Here is a 19,133-nt window from a genome sequence, read left to right as displayed (position 1 = left end):
CTCTGAGTACCAAATATTAAATTTTACTTTTCATTTTTCAGTATTTGGTAACTTCACCATTTAAAAATTTAATTTTATAATTATTTTGTTGCAATTTTTGCTAAAGACATCACGATGCTGTTCAGTAGCTTTTCTCAGCAGATTTCATGAAATTTTTTCCTTGTTTTCAATTTTTAATCCTTTATATTCATTTGATTTTTACACAGAATTAATTTGTTTTAAGAAAATGAAATAGATAAGGTGCTCTCAAATTAAATATAAACTTAACAAAGGACTCATGCAGCCATCATGACCTACCTGTAGCTCATCACTAATTATGAGATTTTCAACCATTAATTAATTATTCTGGTCAGGAAAACAACATTTATTAGTTTAAATGTGTTATAAATCACAGTGTTTTCTAGTAACCACTGAGAGTACATATATATATATATAATATAGCAATTTGTAATTTTTAATGGACATTGCTTTTATATCATAAATTTCTTTCAGCTGTAGATAAATTACATAGCTTTATATTTATGGATTTCAATATGAAAAATTTTTTTACTATTAGAAATATTAGCTATAATGCCCTTAGATATTAACTTTTGTGGAAGATTGAATTGTACTTGTTTCATTGCTACCAGAGTAACTTTGTTGTTTGAATTGTGCTTGCTTTCCTTGCTGTGAGGCTAACTTTGATTGTAGTCTGCCTGACTGTTTTATATTTTTGGTGAATGCTACCTTACGTACTGCATGCAATGCTGTGTGTCATTTATATTCAATATGTCTGTTATTTATTCACTTTTTATTGCTTAAATGTTATTTCTTAATATTTAAAATATGTAGTATATTTTTAACCACTACCTTGTTATGATATGGAAAAAAAATGACTTGCTGTTTTATTATGCTTATTATTCTATGAGTGTTCTTAAATATATTATAATAAACTATAGTAAATATATTATAACAAAATAATATATATATATATTATAATAAATATATTATAAAAATATTCTATGTATGTTCTTAAAAATATTATTTCTTTGATGTAAATGTTTCTGAAACTGTGAGTAAAAAATTATTTTTAAGATTGTTTAGTTTTGTTGCTATGTTTATATCTAATATTTTTTTATTATTTATCATGTGGAAAATAAATGAAATATAAAAACATTGTTGCATCATAAAGTTACTTAATTTTAACGATTTAGTTTAGAATTTCAATAAACAGAAATGTCATTTAGATTTAATTTGCCTACTATTTTAAATTATGGTTGTTATTTATTTATTTATTTACTCTTTTTTTTTTCTTTTAAAATGCATGAGGCCTTTTTAATGTTATTTTCAAGTAAAATCTGCATAAGTTTAAGAATATTCCTACCACTTTTATTTTTTTCTAGTTTTCAGATTTTAAAGCCTATGCAGAATGTGGAACACCACAGGACAACCCTAAATTAGAAAGATCTATATCTTTGTTTAATGGACTCTCACAATGGATTCAGTGGATGGTTTTAAGCAAGCCTTTTCCGCAACAAAGAGCTGATGTTATTGTGAAATTTGTGCATGTTGCTGAGGTATTCATATTAAAAAGCTTCCCATTGCTGTCGTATTTGGATATTAAGATACACTTTATTATCTATGCTTAGATTTATATAAATATTTAGGCATAGTTTGATTTTTTCCAGTATATTTAAAAGAAGCATTTTCTGTTTTAATGCTTTAATTTTAAAAACCATTGGCTGTAAAAAAATTAATATGTAAAGTGCAGTTTTTCAAGTTTTATTGCTTTCTTAAATCAAGTGTGGGAACATGTGTTTAAGAAGACTTATTATATTTTATTTATCTTGTGTTTACTTTTTCATTTCATATGATTGTCCTCTTAAATTGTAATTCTAAAATCAGTTTCTAACTTGGCACTAGTAACCTAGAACATAAAATCTACTTTTTTATGCAATTTTCATGCTGAATTTAGAAATTTATACATTATAATTATTATAACATGGAGTATGCCATTTTATTTTAATAATTATAAAATAAATATTATTTAGTGACTATTTTATTAATCATATTTTTCAAAATGATTGATAGTGGCATTTTTATTTTCTTCTTTTTGTAAAAAAAAATATTATTCATTGAAGTTTCACAAAATACATGCTATCTAAATCTATTTCAAAAAATGGAAAAGGCATCAAATTGGTGTGGAAAAAACATCAAGTTGTAAACTTTGTCATGATGTCAGAATATCCAAATTATTCAACATGTTTATCAAGACATACATTGTGCTATACTTTTAATTTCTTCCTCCTTTAAAAAATCTCTTGTACTGTAAATAGAACTGATAGGATCCTTTTTTATGAAATATAAATGCATCTGATAAAAAAATAGGTTCCTTATAGGTATTTCTTCAGTAAAACAAATGTACGAAATTGCAGTGTGTTATGTCAGGCTGTAAAGAAACTCCTGTTCCTTTCTTAACAAACTCACAAACACTTGTCATCTTCAGTAATTTTCAGTAGCTTGATACATGCATTATCATGTAAATTTGTCTTCATTTATGTTTGTATCACATTTTGTTTCTCTTTTTCAAATGTACAGATCAACGTTAGCGTACACGAAATTTATCATGACTTTCAGTTCTTATTTTGAAACATCAGTTATTTGTTACCTCTCACAGATTTCCAATACCAAACACCACAACTGCTTTTTATGCATTTGGTTCTTTTATTGCATAACAGCAGTGCCAAATGTTCCAAAATGGTCAGTAATTCTCCTGATATCTGATTAGTGAAATATGGTGAATTTCTCATTTCACTTACTAAGTGACATTTTCTGCAGTTTGGTATGTCTTTCCTCCCAATGGTCTTCATACTAGAAATTTATCAGCAAGTATTTTTTATCAGCGGGTCACTTGTTCGCAATAGATGGCATACAATAAAGTGTATTAAATCATCTTATCATTTGATGATGATACTCATCTTTTAAAGGATTAAATATCTATAACTCAAGTATGGCTTAATTGATGGCATTAAATTTTGAACATTAAGTGACTGGGTTATTCCCTTATTATAGTGGTACCCAAGATTGAATCGCTAATAAACTGAGATATCTCGTCAAAATCTTGCCACATGTTCTTATACCTTTCTACATGTTACATCTCAGTGGATTAGTGAATAAATTTTGCAGGCCACCGTGATAAAGAAGTCTAATAACTTAGAGTAATCATAAAATTCTTTTTTCACTTATATTAAAAAATGAGTTATTCTATGGCTCACTGAGTATTTTTAATGAGATACTTCCACTTGAGAAGAAGAGAAATGCTGAATTACATTTTATGAATAATGATCTTGAGAAATGATATTTTTAAGTTTTAGCATAATCTTTATATCAAAAAGTGCAATTATTTAACAAAAGGAAGTTCTTTTGTCCTTTTTCCTTCTTTTTCTGACTTTAAGAGAAAATGTGGCATGTTATTTAAATAAAAAATTTGAGAATGTGCAATTCTGTGATGCTGTTGTTAGTGAAAACAGATCATTGTGTACATAGGAAGAACAGCAAGGGGAAAATGTGAAAAAGGACTTTTTGAAAAAAAAAAAAAAAAATTTTTTTTTGATCGATGTAAGAGAATTAGGCAGTATTGGATGCATTGTTGAGATAAAGATACCCAAACAAGCATTTCTGTACAAAGTTGCAATAAGTTCACAACTTTTCGGTGAGGGTGTGGTTAATTAGAAAGTACCGATTTTTAAACACCTAATCTCTGAACTTTTTTACACTTTACATCTATGAAGAATAATCAATTTATACTTTAAATCAATTTTTCAAATAATTTTCAAGAATATTTTATTGTAATAAATATACAGTGTTTGTGTTAAAAGTCAGCAGTTTTTTTTTTTTTTAATCTGGAGATGTTTCATAAAATAATAACATGTTTCAAGCTAGGGTGAAGTAAATTGCATTTTATTTGCTTCCTTTATCTGTGATAAAGATATAATTTCTTATTTTAGCATAAGTTCTTTTCACAGATATTTCTTGTTTCCTTTTCAGAAACTTTTACAGCAGAATAATTTCAACTCTCTAATGTCTGTTGTTGGAGGACTAAGTCACAGTGCACTTGCTCGATTGATAAATACGATGGCTTGTGTACCTGCAGAAACAAAGAAAACTTTGTCTGACTTAGGAGAACTGCTAGCATCTGCATCCAATTTTAGTAATTACAGACGAGCTCTAATGGAAGCACGAGGTTTCAAGATACCCATCTTGTATGTGCTTGTTCTTTTGAAATTTTTGTTTGCCTTTAATTTTATACTAATTATACTTAGTGGCAAAATTAAAAAATTTAGGAAGTAATTTTCTGCCTAACAAGCAATAAAATTAGCTACTGAGTGCTTAAATAACATTGATAAATTACTTAATAACACTGAAATTCAATTTTAAGAATTAAATTCACTAAACTGAAAATGTTGTAGGAACTGGCTTTGCCAAACTGGTGTGAATCACTTGAATTCCACCACTGGTTATGCCTTTTTTTATCTACAATATGCATAAAAATGATATACACCAAAAAATGTATTATCACTTGTAGTTATCTTGCTTTTGTATTGCATAGCTAACTTATGCTAATATATAGGCACATCATATTAATCTGTCTGTTTAATTATCATATTAATTGTGCAGTTCATTCCCAAATAAATTACAAGAAATTACATTTAATTTTTTCCTTTTTTGTTCAAATGTTTAATTCTCAAAAGATGTCAAACTTACTGTTTCATCTTAATTACTAGCAGTTAAAAAAATCATGAATTTCTATGCCGTATGTTTGTAAAAGAGAAGCATATTTATCTGAAAAGTTGTAGGACTGTAAAGAAACATTTAAGCTAATCAGTTTTTGTTCAATTACTTATCTTTTCTAGCTTCTCTCATTTCCATTTTCTGCCAGAATGGTATTTCCGTTTTTACATGTTGTATAAAGTAGGATAGAAAGATACTATTTAATCTGGTGTCTGAGTTACTTAAAGAATAGTGTGTTCTGCCGTTCAGCCACATTGTTTCATTGACATAAGCTTGCAATTTTACATATTAATTACCGGTTTGTGTACGGTGGTGGTAGAGCTATGAGCCAACTCTCATTAATTATCTCTATGAAGCTTCTGCTGATTATTTAGTGTAGTTCTATTCTGAGTTGCAGCCATAAGTATTGGCTAAGTCCAATGGCGTAGCGAGGGAGGGCAAGGGGGTGTATGATGTCCCGGGCGGCGCTCGCAGAGGGACTCCAAATTGTCTCCAAACAAGATTTCTGGAAAATTTCAGTTTTTATTTTGATCCATTTCTGGAAAATATATTTGAAATTAGAAATTATTGTAATATAATTAATTATTTATTTTCTTGATTTGTCTGATAGAATGTGTAATAAAATGTTTGCAGTACATCAACCAAATATCTCCATATACGAAATGTTCTTTCTGACCACTTTATTTCTCTAAAATAGAGATATATTTTTAGTTTTTTTTTTAAAATGAACTGTACATGTAGTTCCCGCTTTTTATTTTAAAATGATAATATGACCTTGTCCCGAATTTCTCAAACATACAGTTTCCAAAAACGATTCCATAGTCTGGAAATGACATTTTGGGAAACTCCTAAGGCTTTCGCTACAATGGATTTCGTTTGACTCTCTTGAAACAACTGATGGCCGTTCTGACTACCAATTCAACTAAGTCATCTTACTGAGACATCGTATATTTACTGCTACAAAGCATTAAACGTGTGTCAGTTATTTTTAATCTCCTACTACAAAAAGAAATGCTGCTGGTCGCTTCTTACTCCTTAACTAAAACGCATAGTTTTCGACATCACAGACTAAATTTACATATTCCCAACTTAGTAAAGGTTATAATTTTCCTGTATAATCTCTTCAATTTCCTTTTGTCAAAACGCTTGTTGATTATATGGTTATTTCATACCAAACTCACAATATCCCCTAAATTGTTTTGAACAGTGAATGTAACTGCAAGATATTACTCTGCTGTAGAAAAGAAACTGAACCTAAAACGCCATTACAGATCTATGGAGAAAATGGTTTTTTCAAACGTAAGAGTCATACTTTAAATACTTCTTACTATTTCATTATCAAATGCTAGCTATGTACATTCGTTCAGTAAATTAATACAAATTTTGACTATTTACAGTCAACGGTGGGACAAGATCCCATAAGTCATGTAGCATTTTTAAATGAGGAAAAAGAAAAATTTGAAATGGTCGACTTTGATGAAGTAATTGATAAATTTGTTTCATATAAGGCAAGAAAAATGTATACGACATAGTAATTAATTGTATTAATTTATTATAATATTATATTATTATTAATAAATATATCTACTTATCTATAATATATATTAAACTTTTAATTATTAAAATTATACTTTTTTAAAAACAATTATACAAATATGTAAATTAAATAATGCCTTTTTAGTTAATTATAGATCATTGTATATCTGATTTTTCAGCCGACACAGGTACATTTCCCAATCCAATGTTAGTGTAGTTAGGTAGTGACTATTCTTAACATATTTTAGAGTATATTATGGCAGATTCAGCATTTTATTATTATTTGCATTATTTTCTTATTACGATTATATTCTATACATTATATTACTGTGTTTTTTTCGGGGGGGGGGGGACCAAAAAGGTATTTTGCTCCGGGCGCCAGTTAACACCACTGGCTAAGTCTGTAAACACCAGGAGTGCTATGTGAAAATTCCTTCTTGAGTTGAATTATTAAAGGGTCTTTTCTGATATCTTGTCATTGGTGCAGTTTGAACTTAGCAAATAGTCACTTCACAGTTCAAGTAAAGATATAGCCAGCAAAGTAAAGTTAATTTAGCTAGAATCTTACATGGCTACATATTCTTTAAGTACTTTAAGCGGAGGCTATTAGGAGGGAACATTAGTTTGTGCAGATGGCAATTTTTAAAATTTGGTTCAAGTATTTTTAGACTGAAAATAACATTTTCTTATGAAGAAAACAATTTTCTTTCATAACTAACGTAGTTTGCCTTCTTTCACTGGGGCATACTTAAAAGGGGCAGTCCGTACTGGGTGCTACATTTTTGAAGAGAACTATAGGAACTTATAGGAGTTAGTCATGTGGATAGTTAAAGGAGGAGAAAAATAATGAAATTCTAAATTGCTATATGGAAATAAATTGAGGTGAAAAATGGTTTTCAAGCTAGATAAATTACTTAAACAAAGCAGTGTGAGATTTCAGAATTCCATACTTTTGTTATACCTTCTTCATTCCATTGAATGGGAAATACAAATATCAGATAAATTATGGTCATGTGTCATTAATAAAGAAGATTCTTTCGTTAAAAGAAAACTATTTTGGAGTTTTATTTCCATTATTACAAGGAAAAATGAAACGGGGACACTGAAGGACAATCCTTTTGAACTGCATTTTTTTTCTAAAATACGAACTCCAGAACAAAGTTCCAAATATTATAATAATAAATTTTTGGTGTATATGTGGACTTTTCTTAAAATTGCTGTATGTGTTGCTGGCTGTGAAAAGATTTTTCTGAACAAAAAATCATTTATTTAAGCCCTACAAATGGATATATTGTATTGGAGAAATATTTCTATTCTGTCTGCATAATAGCAACTGGAGCAGAGTAGACCTCTACTGTGTCAACAATGGTTTCACAAACAGGAAAACAGACAACATAATAATAGAATTTAAAAATATTATAATTTAAATTTTACTTCAAAAATAAACATGGTTTTAATTAATTTTTCTATATATAATTTTGATATTTTGTAGCTGTTTGCTTGTGCTTTGAGAAAGACAGTAAATATTCTGGCCAACCCCTGCTCTTTCTTAACCCACATATAAACTGCCATGTATAACCTGGCACTGAAAAGAGCTACATGCATGTACTCTCAAAGGACATTATGCTTCCAGATCTTTATATCAAATGTCTAAATTCATGGCAAATGTAGTCACAAATTAAAAATTTAAATTTTATGCATAACAGTGAGCTCTTTTTTATATAATAATGATTAATAATCACTGTATTTAAGAAGTGCCAAACTGTTTCGTTTTTTCTTGTAATTTTCCTCATGAAGTGAAGTTTGTGTTTCCATTTGTATCAGTTGTACAGTGATTCAAAAACAAGTAGAAATTTGTTACTGCTTAAAATGCTTTCAATAAACCTTTCTTTTCATTGATTGAGCAATGAGTATGTTGATTGTTGGAACAACATTTTGTAAGTTGCAAGGCATTTAAATCAGTTCTTTGAAACGAATTCAGAAAAGCGCTTTGAAAAAAATGCAGTAAGTAAGTGACTGAAAGTTGGCTACCATTGAATCATGAAAGTTGATAGTGATCTTACCAAAGTACCACCAATCATTCCCTCAAAATTCTGAAGGAAATGATGCCTCTTTATTTAATAGCCAATCAAACATCACTCTTTATTTACTTATACAGTTGAGAGATCCAAATTACAAATTCAATGTATAAAAATGTATATAAATTGTAATTCAAACTTTTAGTTTTAACTGACGGCAGTTTATTAAAATTTTATTATGAGCTTGCTTTAGAGCACTACAAATGCAGTCTTTCTACAGATAATTTTTCCATTCTATTCCTATTTATCGGCCATATCCATCTATTCTTTTCCGAGTTTGCCAGATATTATTAATTCTTACTACAGTACAAAGTCCATAATCCGGCCTCGTCAGGACTTCGGCGATTAGGGGCTTTTCCGAATTATAGATCATCAATTTAATAAGATGGCATGCAGAAATTATACAATTAAAAATATGAAACCATAATTTATGAAATAAAGAGCAATTATGATTTAAAGGGTATCAAAATTTACAAAAAAAAAAGCTTAATATTTATTTGTTTACTTTATTAAACATTTCTATCAATGTAAGTTGTTTAAGTTGCTTCATTTTTTGTGCTAATACTTTCTCTTTAATTCATAAAACAGACATAATTTCTTGGTCAGTTACAAAGTTCCAATGTTCAAGTCCTGTAATTGCTGTGTCGAGAATACTGACTAACTTGTCAATCAAAATTTTTTCATTTTCAATAACCTCTCTGTCACTTTCTTCACTATCGAAAGCGCGAGGGTAAACACTTTACGCGCATGCGTAGTGCACGCATGCATTAAACACACGTGCATAATTTTAATCGGGCTTTGAGGTCCCGATTAAAGATCATTCTGGATAATGGATGTCCAGATTTTACGGACTTTATACTATACCTAATTTCTTGACAGGACTTTTGGATAGACAGTATTTCAAATGTATCCATGTTGCATGCACACTATACACCTACAGACATACAAGCATTCTCCAGAATCCAAGCTGGTGTTTAGTGATATGGCAGCCAGCATTGGTAACAATTATACCAATCAGAGCGGCATGATTAACAATATTATAAGAATCAAAATAATTTTGAAAAAATCATAGAACCTCCTGATTTTGCTTTTTGTTTTCAAGGTCTGTTAAAAATATATGAAAAATTTTTTGTTAAATTCCTTGGGGAATGTTGTGATTGGAAAGTCAGATGTTGTCAATTAGAATTACATGACAGTAATTTTTGGATATGTTACCAAATGTCATTTTAGAAGACATATAACTGCTGTTATGTAAAAAGAACAAGAATTCTCTTCTCTAAGGAACTTTTTCTGCAAATAATGTTTCATATATGTTTAGGAAATCAAAGAGGGTGATGGTCTATTAATATTGAAATTTTTCATACACTTTAATGTTTAGGTGAAATTGCTAAAGTCTTGCTAATCTCAAACTCGCAGTCTATTTGCAACTTTTGAAGCAATATTATATGGTCTGTGAATGCATTTCAATCATGTATTTGTTGCCTATATAATGCTTATAGTTTTGGAGGCATAAGATATGGGCTATGCTTATGTGTGCGACTGCTATTAAAGGGGGGTGGGAATAAGAAGAAAGACTGGAGCTTTGTCACTGCATATTTGTATGGGTATAAGTTGAAGCAAGGCCATCACCTGTGCATAAACAAAAGTACATCAGGTATTGCCAGGCTTTACTAACTTTTAAGCTCCCCTCCAGTTTGGAAGACACTCTAAAGAGTAGACTATCTTTCCCAGTCCTTTTTGCCTTACCATTAACCACTGGAGAGTACTTTTGCCTCACTATGTATTTTGAGTGCCCTGTTGTTGCACAGGCTTTATTATATTTGCAAGCACCCATGCCTTCTCCACTATTTAAACCTTGGCCAATTCTGTAACAGTAAGCATCATTTAACTGTTAAACTGACTGGGTGGTTGTATGCTGTATGTCAAGCCATGTGACTAGAGCAAGGCGGGAGAATTTCCCACATTCAAAAAATTTAATTTGCTTGCCAACAGCTGCTGTCTCTTCAGTATTCTGAAATTTCATGTTTTCTGGTTAAGATTTAAAATAGTTTATTTAGTATTTAATTCAACATAGTGGAATTACTTGAAATAAATATTTTAACTGTCAGTAGGTTTGGATTTCAAAGTATAACCAAGAGAAATTTCTTGCAGGTACCAACTTTAGACTTTGGTTAGAAGTTAGAATATAAATTTGAATTTTTCTTTGTATTATTTATAAATTTTAATAAATATTCATTTATTAAAATTTAAAGCCTTTTTTTGGGGGGGTTAAAAATATTTTGGCATGTCAGCTGCTTTCAGATCAATCGTTTGTCGTACATGAAATTTGAGTTTGAAATTGCTGGCAGTAATTTCAAAAGTAATTCAATGATTAAAATTTTATATGCATGCTTTGCTTTAATCAGTTAATTTAGTCAAAAGGTGCATTTTTGAGATTTCGTTTATAATTTTTCTTTAAGCAACAAAATCCATGTGTATTCCTATATGTTGTGTGAATATTTTTTATAATAATTAGATAAAGAGAAAAATAGTAACAATGGAGTAGCATATAAAAATGTCATATAAATGAGATAAAATAAATTATTTTCATAGTGACATATTTAGATATATATCTTAATTATACCTTGTTTTATATATTTCATACTCTATATTTATGATATTTGGTGTAAAAATTTTAAAGGGTATAAATTGTTGAAATAGTAATGGAGTTTTTAAATTTGATGATGAAGCATGAAATTTAAGAGAGCCCAAACACCTTTAATAAGTATCAGTTTGAAAAAATTTTAATACATTCACTAGACTGTAATTTGGTGCTTTTATAAATTCGGTATCATACTCTATAACCAAGATTATTAACTGTCCTTAATGATGTATGTCTCTCTTATGATTTCACATTAATTTACTTTTCTTTAATTAGGGGTGTTCACATGAAAGATCTCATATCACTTCATGTAGCATTACCAGATACCCTTGAAGGTGGCATGATTAATTTTCGTAAGGTAGCGCAGCTGTCACTGATATTTCAGGAACTCTGGGAACTTCAAAATTCTGTTCCAAAAGTCGCTGTTAATGCAGATCTAGTCAACACCCTACGGGTTAGTTCATTTAATATTCAGTAGATTTAAAATTAGAATTTCAAAATGATGTTTCCTCAAAATTAAACATTTAAAATGTATTTTACTACAGAATGTATTTTTCTTTTTTTCCTTGCAGTTGTCATTAGATACACCTTACACTGAGGATGAATTATATGAATTATCCTTAGCAAAAGAGCCAAGGGGCTGCTCATCAGTAAGATAGCTTTTAGAGAAAAAATATATTTTTGAATTGCTAAAAGATATATTTTTGAAAATTGTTTATATAATTTTGTCATGATATGTACTGTTAATATACAAGGTGAATCAGAAATATGGCTACATACTAAATCACATTGGGTGATTACAATAATATAAATAGGGGAAGTGAAACAATAACATTAGAAAATCAGGTCTTCAGTCTGAAGAACTATGCACAATAATGTCCACCAGAACTCTCTTAGATGTTGTCCGAATACTTCCAATACTTACTGCTGTTGATGTATCATGCTACTGTGAACCCTTTTAGAAACTTTCAAACCCTTTTTCTGAATGATTCTTGTCTAAGCAGTCAATTTGTGCACTTTCCTGTGGTTAATAACAGCAGAACTGCATTAAAATCATGTTTATCGAGTCTCATGACCTCATTGTCAAGCCTGTTTGCAATCATCTAAGATGCAGTTATAATTTGCTACTGCATGTGTTCTGCACCATCTTAACTAGTGACATGAACACGTGAATGTAATTCTTATTTGCAATGAAAAAATGAAATTTCAAACTTAATATACATTCCCATATTTCTCTGTGGCATGCAGACTTTCTGCAGCACTATATTTACTGAAAATTTGTAAATATTCATTTCTGACTTACCCTTTATGTTAAAAATAATTTATTGATTTGAAAGGTTGTAAATTATTTAGCAGAGGGAAAAATGGAAAGTTAAACAACCAATTATGATTAGGGATGGAAGTTTTAATATTTCGTCATTTTGAATGTAAAAGTCATATTTTTGAAGGAAAAGGCTTAAAGCTATTTTAATCTGAATGTACAGTAAGACTAGAGAATGTACCAATACTATGCACCCAGAGAATGAGTGGTGTAAATTTCACAAACTCATATTTGATGTAGGTAAGGATGGTACCATCAGTTTTATTACTAGTAGGCAAGTAACTTAAGGATAAGACCATGAGCTGTAGTATAACTGATAAAGAGTTTGCAAGTTTGGAAAACAAATTCATGATTTACAGAGGGATAAATAGTATGTGTGACTTTATGACGAAGGAAGTGGAACATTATTTGTTGAGAAAATTTTGTTGAAAAGAAGTAAATTTTGAAAAACAAACAGTGAGAGAGATAAAGATGCAAAAGGAAATATTAAGGAAAAAGGAAATCGAAGAATTAAGATTTGGTTGAGGAGTACACAAGCAGGAAAGTTAATGGTTATCTGCCTAAGGGAAGGGATGATTTGTGAAGAATTTTCTTAATGAAACTGTCTTGTAGTCATGTTATACAGTAAGGAAACTATGAAAACCAACCATGCATCCAGCTCCTTCACCAGGTTTTGAACCTGGTTAAACTACCAATATTCAGCACTCTTAACTGCTCAGTCATTATACAGCTCATCATATGAATTAGTTCTATTTTCTCTCAATACGTTCTGTGTGCTGTAATTCACCTGACAGTAGTATCAGATAAAGTATGTATTAATGTATTATTGTGGCCAAGATGTAGGTTTATCTACATCCAAGATTAGGTTTTATTGTGGCCAAGATGTAGGTTTACCTATCATTGGCTTATGCCTTAAACACCGTATATAGAATGACAGTACAAATGTTTTCAGCTTTGTCCCAGTTTTAAAAAAGAATTTTACTTGGGAATCTCTTCCCTTATCATTAACTTCTATAGAGGACATTTAGTTCTACAGTATTTGAAGTGCCCCCATGCAAGTGACATTTCCATGTCATCTCCAAGATTCAAACACAGACCCAAGGCAGCTGGCTTCTGTACTGCCATGCCAGCTGAGTAGCTCAGTACATTCTGGTTCTGTGCAATCACAGTGCATTATTTGTAAAATTTCATCTAGCACACATGCACAGGATTTTGATTTCTGATGAGAAAATGTACATGTAGTAATCACTTGAAGTGCATTTAGTTTCTCTTGAATTGAAAATAATGCTAAATAAAAGTTGAACTTTATAAATTATTAATATCATCAGACTATTAATTGAACTATAAATTTTGAAACTGGCATTAAGGATTCATATAATAATTTAAATGCTTACATTGTTTTATGATTCAGATCTATGCAACTCTTTTCAGTGCATTCTGTAATGAATTTTGAAAACAATATGTTATTTATGTATATCAAGTGTAGTAGTACAAGGTTTGTTTTCTCTTCAGTTGTTCTCAGAATTACAAGCTTTCTAAATATAAATCATGTAATAAAATCTGTTCTTTGTTATAATGATATAAATTAAATGAAAATTCTATGCAAATTCTTTATGAAAGACCACTGATGTATATTTGTTGCAAAAATCACAAGTGAACTGTGACTGATGAATTTATTATTAATAAATATCACATATTTATCTGAAAGAAAAAAAAACCATTCCATTTTGAAAATTAACTGATTTAGTATATAATCCAGTATAATATAAAGTAGAATTATTATTGATGTTTATCTGAAAAAGCAAATAAAATCTCTCTGTGAGTAAAACTTTTATGTATAGACTCCCCAGACTCTATATCAAAGTGTAGAATTACTTTGAGATAAAACTGTATGTGCTGTTTAATTTACTTTAACTACAAGATACTTGAAGATTAATACAAATGTCTGTCCTCCCCCCTCAGTATTTTTGTTGTAGAGTCACTAGGTTGTTTTTTTTTTTTTTTTTTTTATGCTGGAGACTGGACCTTTTGAATACATCTCGAGTATGCTTCCAGTTACACCATGAAGGCATGTGGAAAAGGAGGAAGAAAATACCTTATATACTACCAAGGGCAACTGGGGATTAGGGGACCCAATCACTAAATTCTAGTGGTGACAAATTATCATCCATCACCTTTTAGTTTGGGTGCAACTATAGAGTCATTATGTATTTTTATACTCAAGACATGAAAATTAGTGAAAAAATTGACTCGTGAACTCAAACCCTGAATCTCTTGAATATTCGTCGAGCATGCTTCCAATTACATCATGAAGGCATGTGGAAAGGAGGGAGAAAATACCTTATATTGTAACTAAAGAACTTGGTTTTAAGTTTTATTAAATGAGTAATTTATCTTCAGTACATGAACTATTCCTTTTATAATGTTTATCATTTGAAAATGTGGGTTGTTTAATTATTGGCTGAGAAAAGGGTCAGAATCTTTCTTAAATTTTATTTATTTATTTATTTATTTTTTTGTTCATTCTGAATTATTTTAAAGCAAGGGAAAAATATTATTTATTCTTGCTCATTTTATCTAAAATTATAATTTTTAGTTCATACCTAATCACAATTTTTTAATACTTTTGTAAATTAGAATTATACAAAGTATTTTATGAATCTAAGATATTGTATTTTTTCATAATTTCTTACTTTTGAATTATTTATATAAAGGTCGTTTAAATAAAAGTGGCATTACAGTTGGTTTGAGAAATGGTTTAATGAAATTAATGTAAAATAGTATATAAAAGAAAGAAATTATACAGATGTAACAGATAGACTAGACAAAGTCACCTTATAGGTTGAAACAAGCGCCCTAGCGGTCAACGAGACAATGGATATCCTGGGTGAAGAAGCTCCGGGGTTGGTTGTGGAACTAATTTTTAACGGCAGCTTGAACCTCATTATCATCGGCAAATCTCTGTCTCTTTAGAGATTTCTTGAATGGATTGAAGATGTGGTAGTCCCATGGTGAGAGGTAAGTCCAGGCTGTAAGGGGGATGTTTGAGAACCTTCCAGCAGAATTGCCATAACAATATTTGGCATGCCATAGCGACATGAGGATGAGCATTATCATGCAAGAGTATAACCCCACGTGACAACATGCCATATTGGCAGTTCTTGATATTCTGTCTCAGTTTCTGCAATGTAACACAGAACATGGCAGCAATGACCGTAGGTAGCCATTCCAACAGTAGTGAGCCATCGGTGCCAAAGAAGCATGTTAACATGACTTTACCAGCTGTAATGGATGTGCAAGCTTTCTTCAGGCATGGGGATGAATAGTGTCACCATTCCATGCTTGTGCTTTTGGTGGCTGGATAAAAGTGATGGCACTATGTTTCATCAGTGACAATGATCCTTGAAAGGAATTGGTTCCCCATTTCATGGTACCGCATGAGGTATTGCATGGAAAAAGACATGCAATGAATCTTCTACTCCTCTGTCAAATGTTTTGCTACTCATTACACACAAACCTTGTGTTATCACAACTTTTCACACAGTAATGCTCATAGACATTACCTCCACTATTTCTCGAGTGGTGATTCGACGATTAATTTTCATGAGACGGTCCATGTTTGCTACTGCTTCTTGGGTGATCACCACATGCGCTTGACTACGTTGTGTCTTGTCATCAGTACTGCTTCTTCCACTATGAAAATCTCTACACCATTGGAATACCGATCTGCATTTCAATACACTCCATGCTATACACATTTTGCATTCGAGGATAGATTTGATAAGCGTTCACATTTTCCACTGTTAAAAATTGCATGACCGCACATTTACATCATTTGAAGGCAACCTTGATGTGAACAATGCCTTTTAACGTGCTCCGACGCTATCACATATGCATCTGGCGGGATCTGATGATATCGCATGCACTCTCAGCCCTCTGTGCTCTTTATGGGGCATATGCGGTCATTTTTCTTTTCAAATGGTGGAGTTATTACAGCAGTGCCACTTTCATTTGAATGACCCTTGTATAAATTTATTTTTTATAGTTTGTAATTGCAGATAAAATTTTAAGTAGAGTTATGTCTTTCAGAATAAATTATGCTTATTGCAGATAATTTATGTACTTGTTTTATTTGTTGTTAATATGAAAATGATTTTGTGTAAACTATACTTCATAAAATTTTACGTCATGTTTATGAAATATTCAGTTGTCTAGAACGTAGCTTTGGTTCTTTTCCATAGATTAGTGATAGTGACATTCAGACAATTTTAATACTATTTGAAATAACATTTTGAGAATGCTTTGTGTGGAAATAATATATCTGGATGCATTTTAAATAGAATTTTAGCTAATTATAAAATGTTTGCTTAGGCATTTTTATTGAAAGATGGAAGCTAAAAATGAACATTTTCATCACATTTTTACTCTTTTGTTTCTTCAAAGGTGAAAGATTTGCTGTTGCACACAGAAAGATGTATGTGTGTGTGATGATGTTTTACTAACAGAACATACAAAGGCAAAATAATTAATTTGTAAAATTCAGTTTTGATGATTTTTCAATTCAATATGTTTCACATTCTAGTAGATCAATGGGGATTGATGATGGCAACATCAAAAGCATTGTAGAAGCTATGACAACATCACTTATAAAAGTCATAAGTTCATCCAAAACAATCACTGATGACCATATAAAAAAGCTCGGTGATGAAAAAACAGTCTTCATATGTGGATCCTGCATGAACTTGAAGAAATTCATTCAACATAATGTAAATGTGTTTTGCTTATGAAGCCTAATCAAAATGAACTATGTCAAAATGATTGATGAAAAGCTGAATGTGTGCAGTAACCCTGAATGCAAAAAAATATGATTAAAGCTGGTCAGTTCAAAATACAGCAGAAGCTTATATTCATCAGAAGAATGTCTTTGTGTCAGTTAGGTGGGATTATAAAGGAATTGCATATTTTGAGCTTTAACAAAAAAACAAAATGAGCAATTCCAATGTGTGCTCTCAATAGTTTACAAAATTGAATGATGCATTGCAAAAGAAATTGTTAAATTGTAAGCGTACTGTGTTCCATCAAGATGATGCCAAATGTTGTCCATCTCTAGTCACTTGTCTGGTAGTTTCTAACTATAAAAATAATTTTAAAAAAATGAATAAAGCTATTGTTGTGTGGTTCCACTTTTTAATTTATTTTCATGTTATGCCAAATTCTTTACAAGATAAAACTTTTATTTCATATAATAGTATCTAATCCCATTTAAAAATGTTTTTGCAGAAAATGATCAGAAGGTCTTTGGAAGAACTGTGAAATTGCAGGGATTGTAAAAAGTTATTGGATAAAATAGCTATTACATTACTGATTGAAATTTCTTCTTTGTGTATATATGTATCTATAGATATATTATATTTCAAATTTTATTTTAATAGGAAAAAAACCGAGTTTCTGAATGACCTTGAAATTTTCTTTTATCTACTATAAGTTATTTTCGTTACTTCATAAAACCTAGTGTATTATAGATAAAATGCATATCATTCATAGTTACTGTTTGAGGCTTGTAACTTTATCATTCCAACGCATATCTCTTTTCAGCCCCAGTCTTCTTCTCCATCTAGACAGATTTCATTTTCAGACTGGGTTGCTGGCATTGGAGGTGCTGTTGATACAGAAACTTTGGAAAAATTTTATCTGTGTATAATCGATGTAAGTCAAATAATTGTTAACTACAAGATTTACATTTGAATTTCTGTTTCCATTGTAAAGTTAGGAAGATAAACAGTTTAATAAGGGCATTGATCTGTTTATTGCTATATTATGAATATAAGATCCTACTAATGTATTTTTAATTAAAATTTAAATGATTTTCATTAATCAGTCTGGAAGTCTAGAATATAGGAAATGTTAATCACTGTTCTGACTCCAATAAGATTAATATTTATTAAAATTTTTTTGGGTATAGAATTACATAAACAGAAAATCAATCATTGTTCTTTTTCTTTTTGAAGGCTTACTGTTGCCACTCTGGCAAAAAGAAAATTGCATGTGAGGAGTTTCACAAAAGGCGCTTTTTTAACATGAATGATATCTCCACAATCAGCTGTTAATTGTTAGCCCAAAGGGCATTAGCCCAGAAGGGCTATTAATTTCGTTTTGGCATTTTGCATTGAAAATTTTAAAAGACTATATCACTTTTCAAATTGTTGCCACTAAATATAATCACTCTGTGGAATATATAAAGAAATTAAATAATGAAGAATTTGCATAAATTTATATATTTTTCTCACATTGTAATGAAACAACGGTACCTTGTTAGAGCGATCAAATTTTGAATAATTTAATCCTCCACCTGAATATGGGCATCTGGAAACCCTAATTTGCAATTTGGAATTTGTTTTATTATTTATTTCATATTTTGTAAAACTTTAATGAATTTTTGATTGACAAAATCAACAATTTCAAAACGAGCAATGGCAGCACTGTATGGGGGGGGGGACATTTTTATCTCCAGCGTGGGAGACTGTGTATCGGAAATTCTAAAGATATGCTCTTTTTAAATTATTTTGTGATATTGCTGTGAATTAAATTTTATGGCTTAAGTGCAAAGAACATGATATTTAATTAATAAAGGTAACAACAAAACGTTAAAAAAAGCCTCTTTGAGCATAATATAAAATCTGAAAACCTTCAGATTTTTTTTCCAAATTATTCTCATTTTATTTTATACGTTTATTCTAAATAATCTATACATATGTAGATGCTGATGCTGAAATTTTTGGTTTTTTAA

At 30.2% G+C, this 19,133-nt stretch overlaps 1 protein-coding gene across 5 annotated transcripts in view; it reads left to right on the top strand.

Moving 5' to 3' along the window:
- Positions 1–19,133, top strand: part of LOC118189290 (ras guanyl-releasing protein 3-like) — a 194,450-nt gene that overhangs the window by 140,909 nt on the left and 34,408 nt on the right. For all 5 annotated transcript variants that reach the window (XM_085816009.1, XM_085816010.1, XM_085816011.1 and 2 more), the window contains 5 exons: positions 1,383–1,556; positions 4,027–4,241; positions 11,302–11,479; positions 11,598–11,675; positions 17,942–18,052. In XM_085816009.1, the coding sequence (XP_085672135.1) occupies positions 1,383–1,556; positions 4,027–4,241; positions 11,302–11,479; positions 11,598–11,675; positions 17,942–18,052 (756 nt within the window). The remainder of the gene's footprint in view (positions 1–1,382; positions 1,557–4,026; positions 4,242–11,301; positions 11,480–11,597; positions 11,676–17,941; positions 18,053–19,133) is intronic.

The sequence above is a fragment of the Stegodyphus dumicola genome, chromosome 4, assembly GCF_044657685.1.
Source record: "Stegodyphus dumicola isolate Sdum_Otavi_A_Nest chromosome 4, ASM4465768v1".
Lineage (NCBI taxonomy): Eukaryota > Metazoa > Arthropoda > Arachnida > Araneae > Eresidae > Stegodyphus > Stegodyphus dumicola.
The sequence above is the reverse complement of the archived record's forward strand: the minus strand, read 5'-3'. Positions and strand labels throughout refer to the sequence as shown.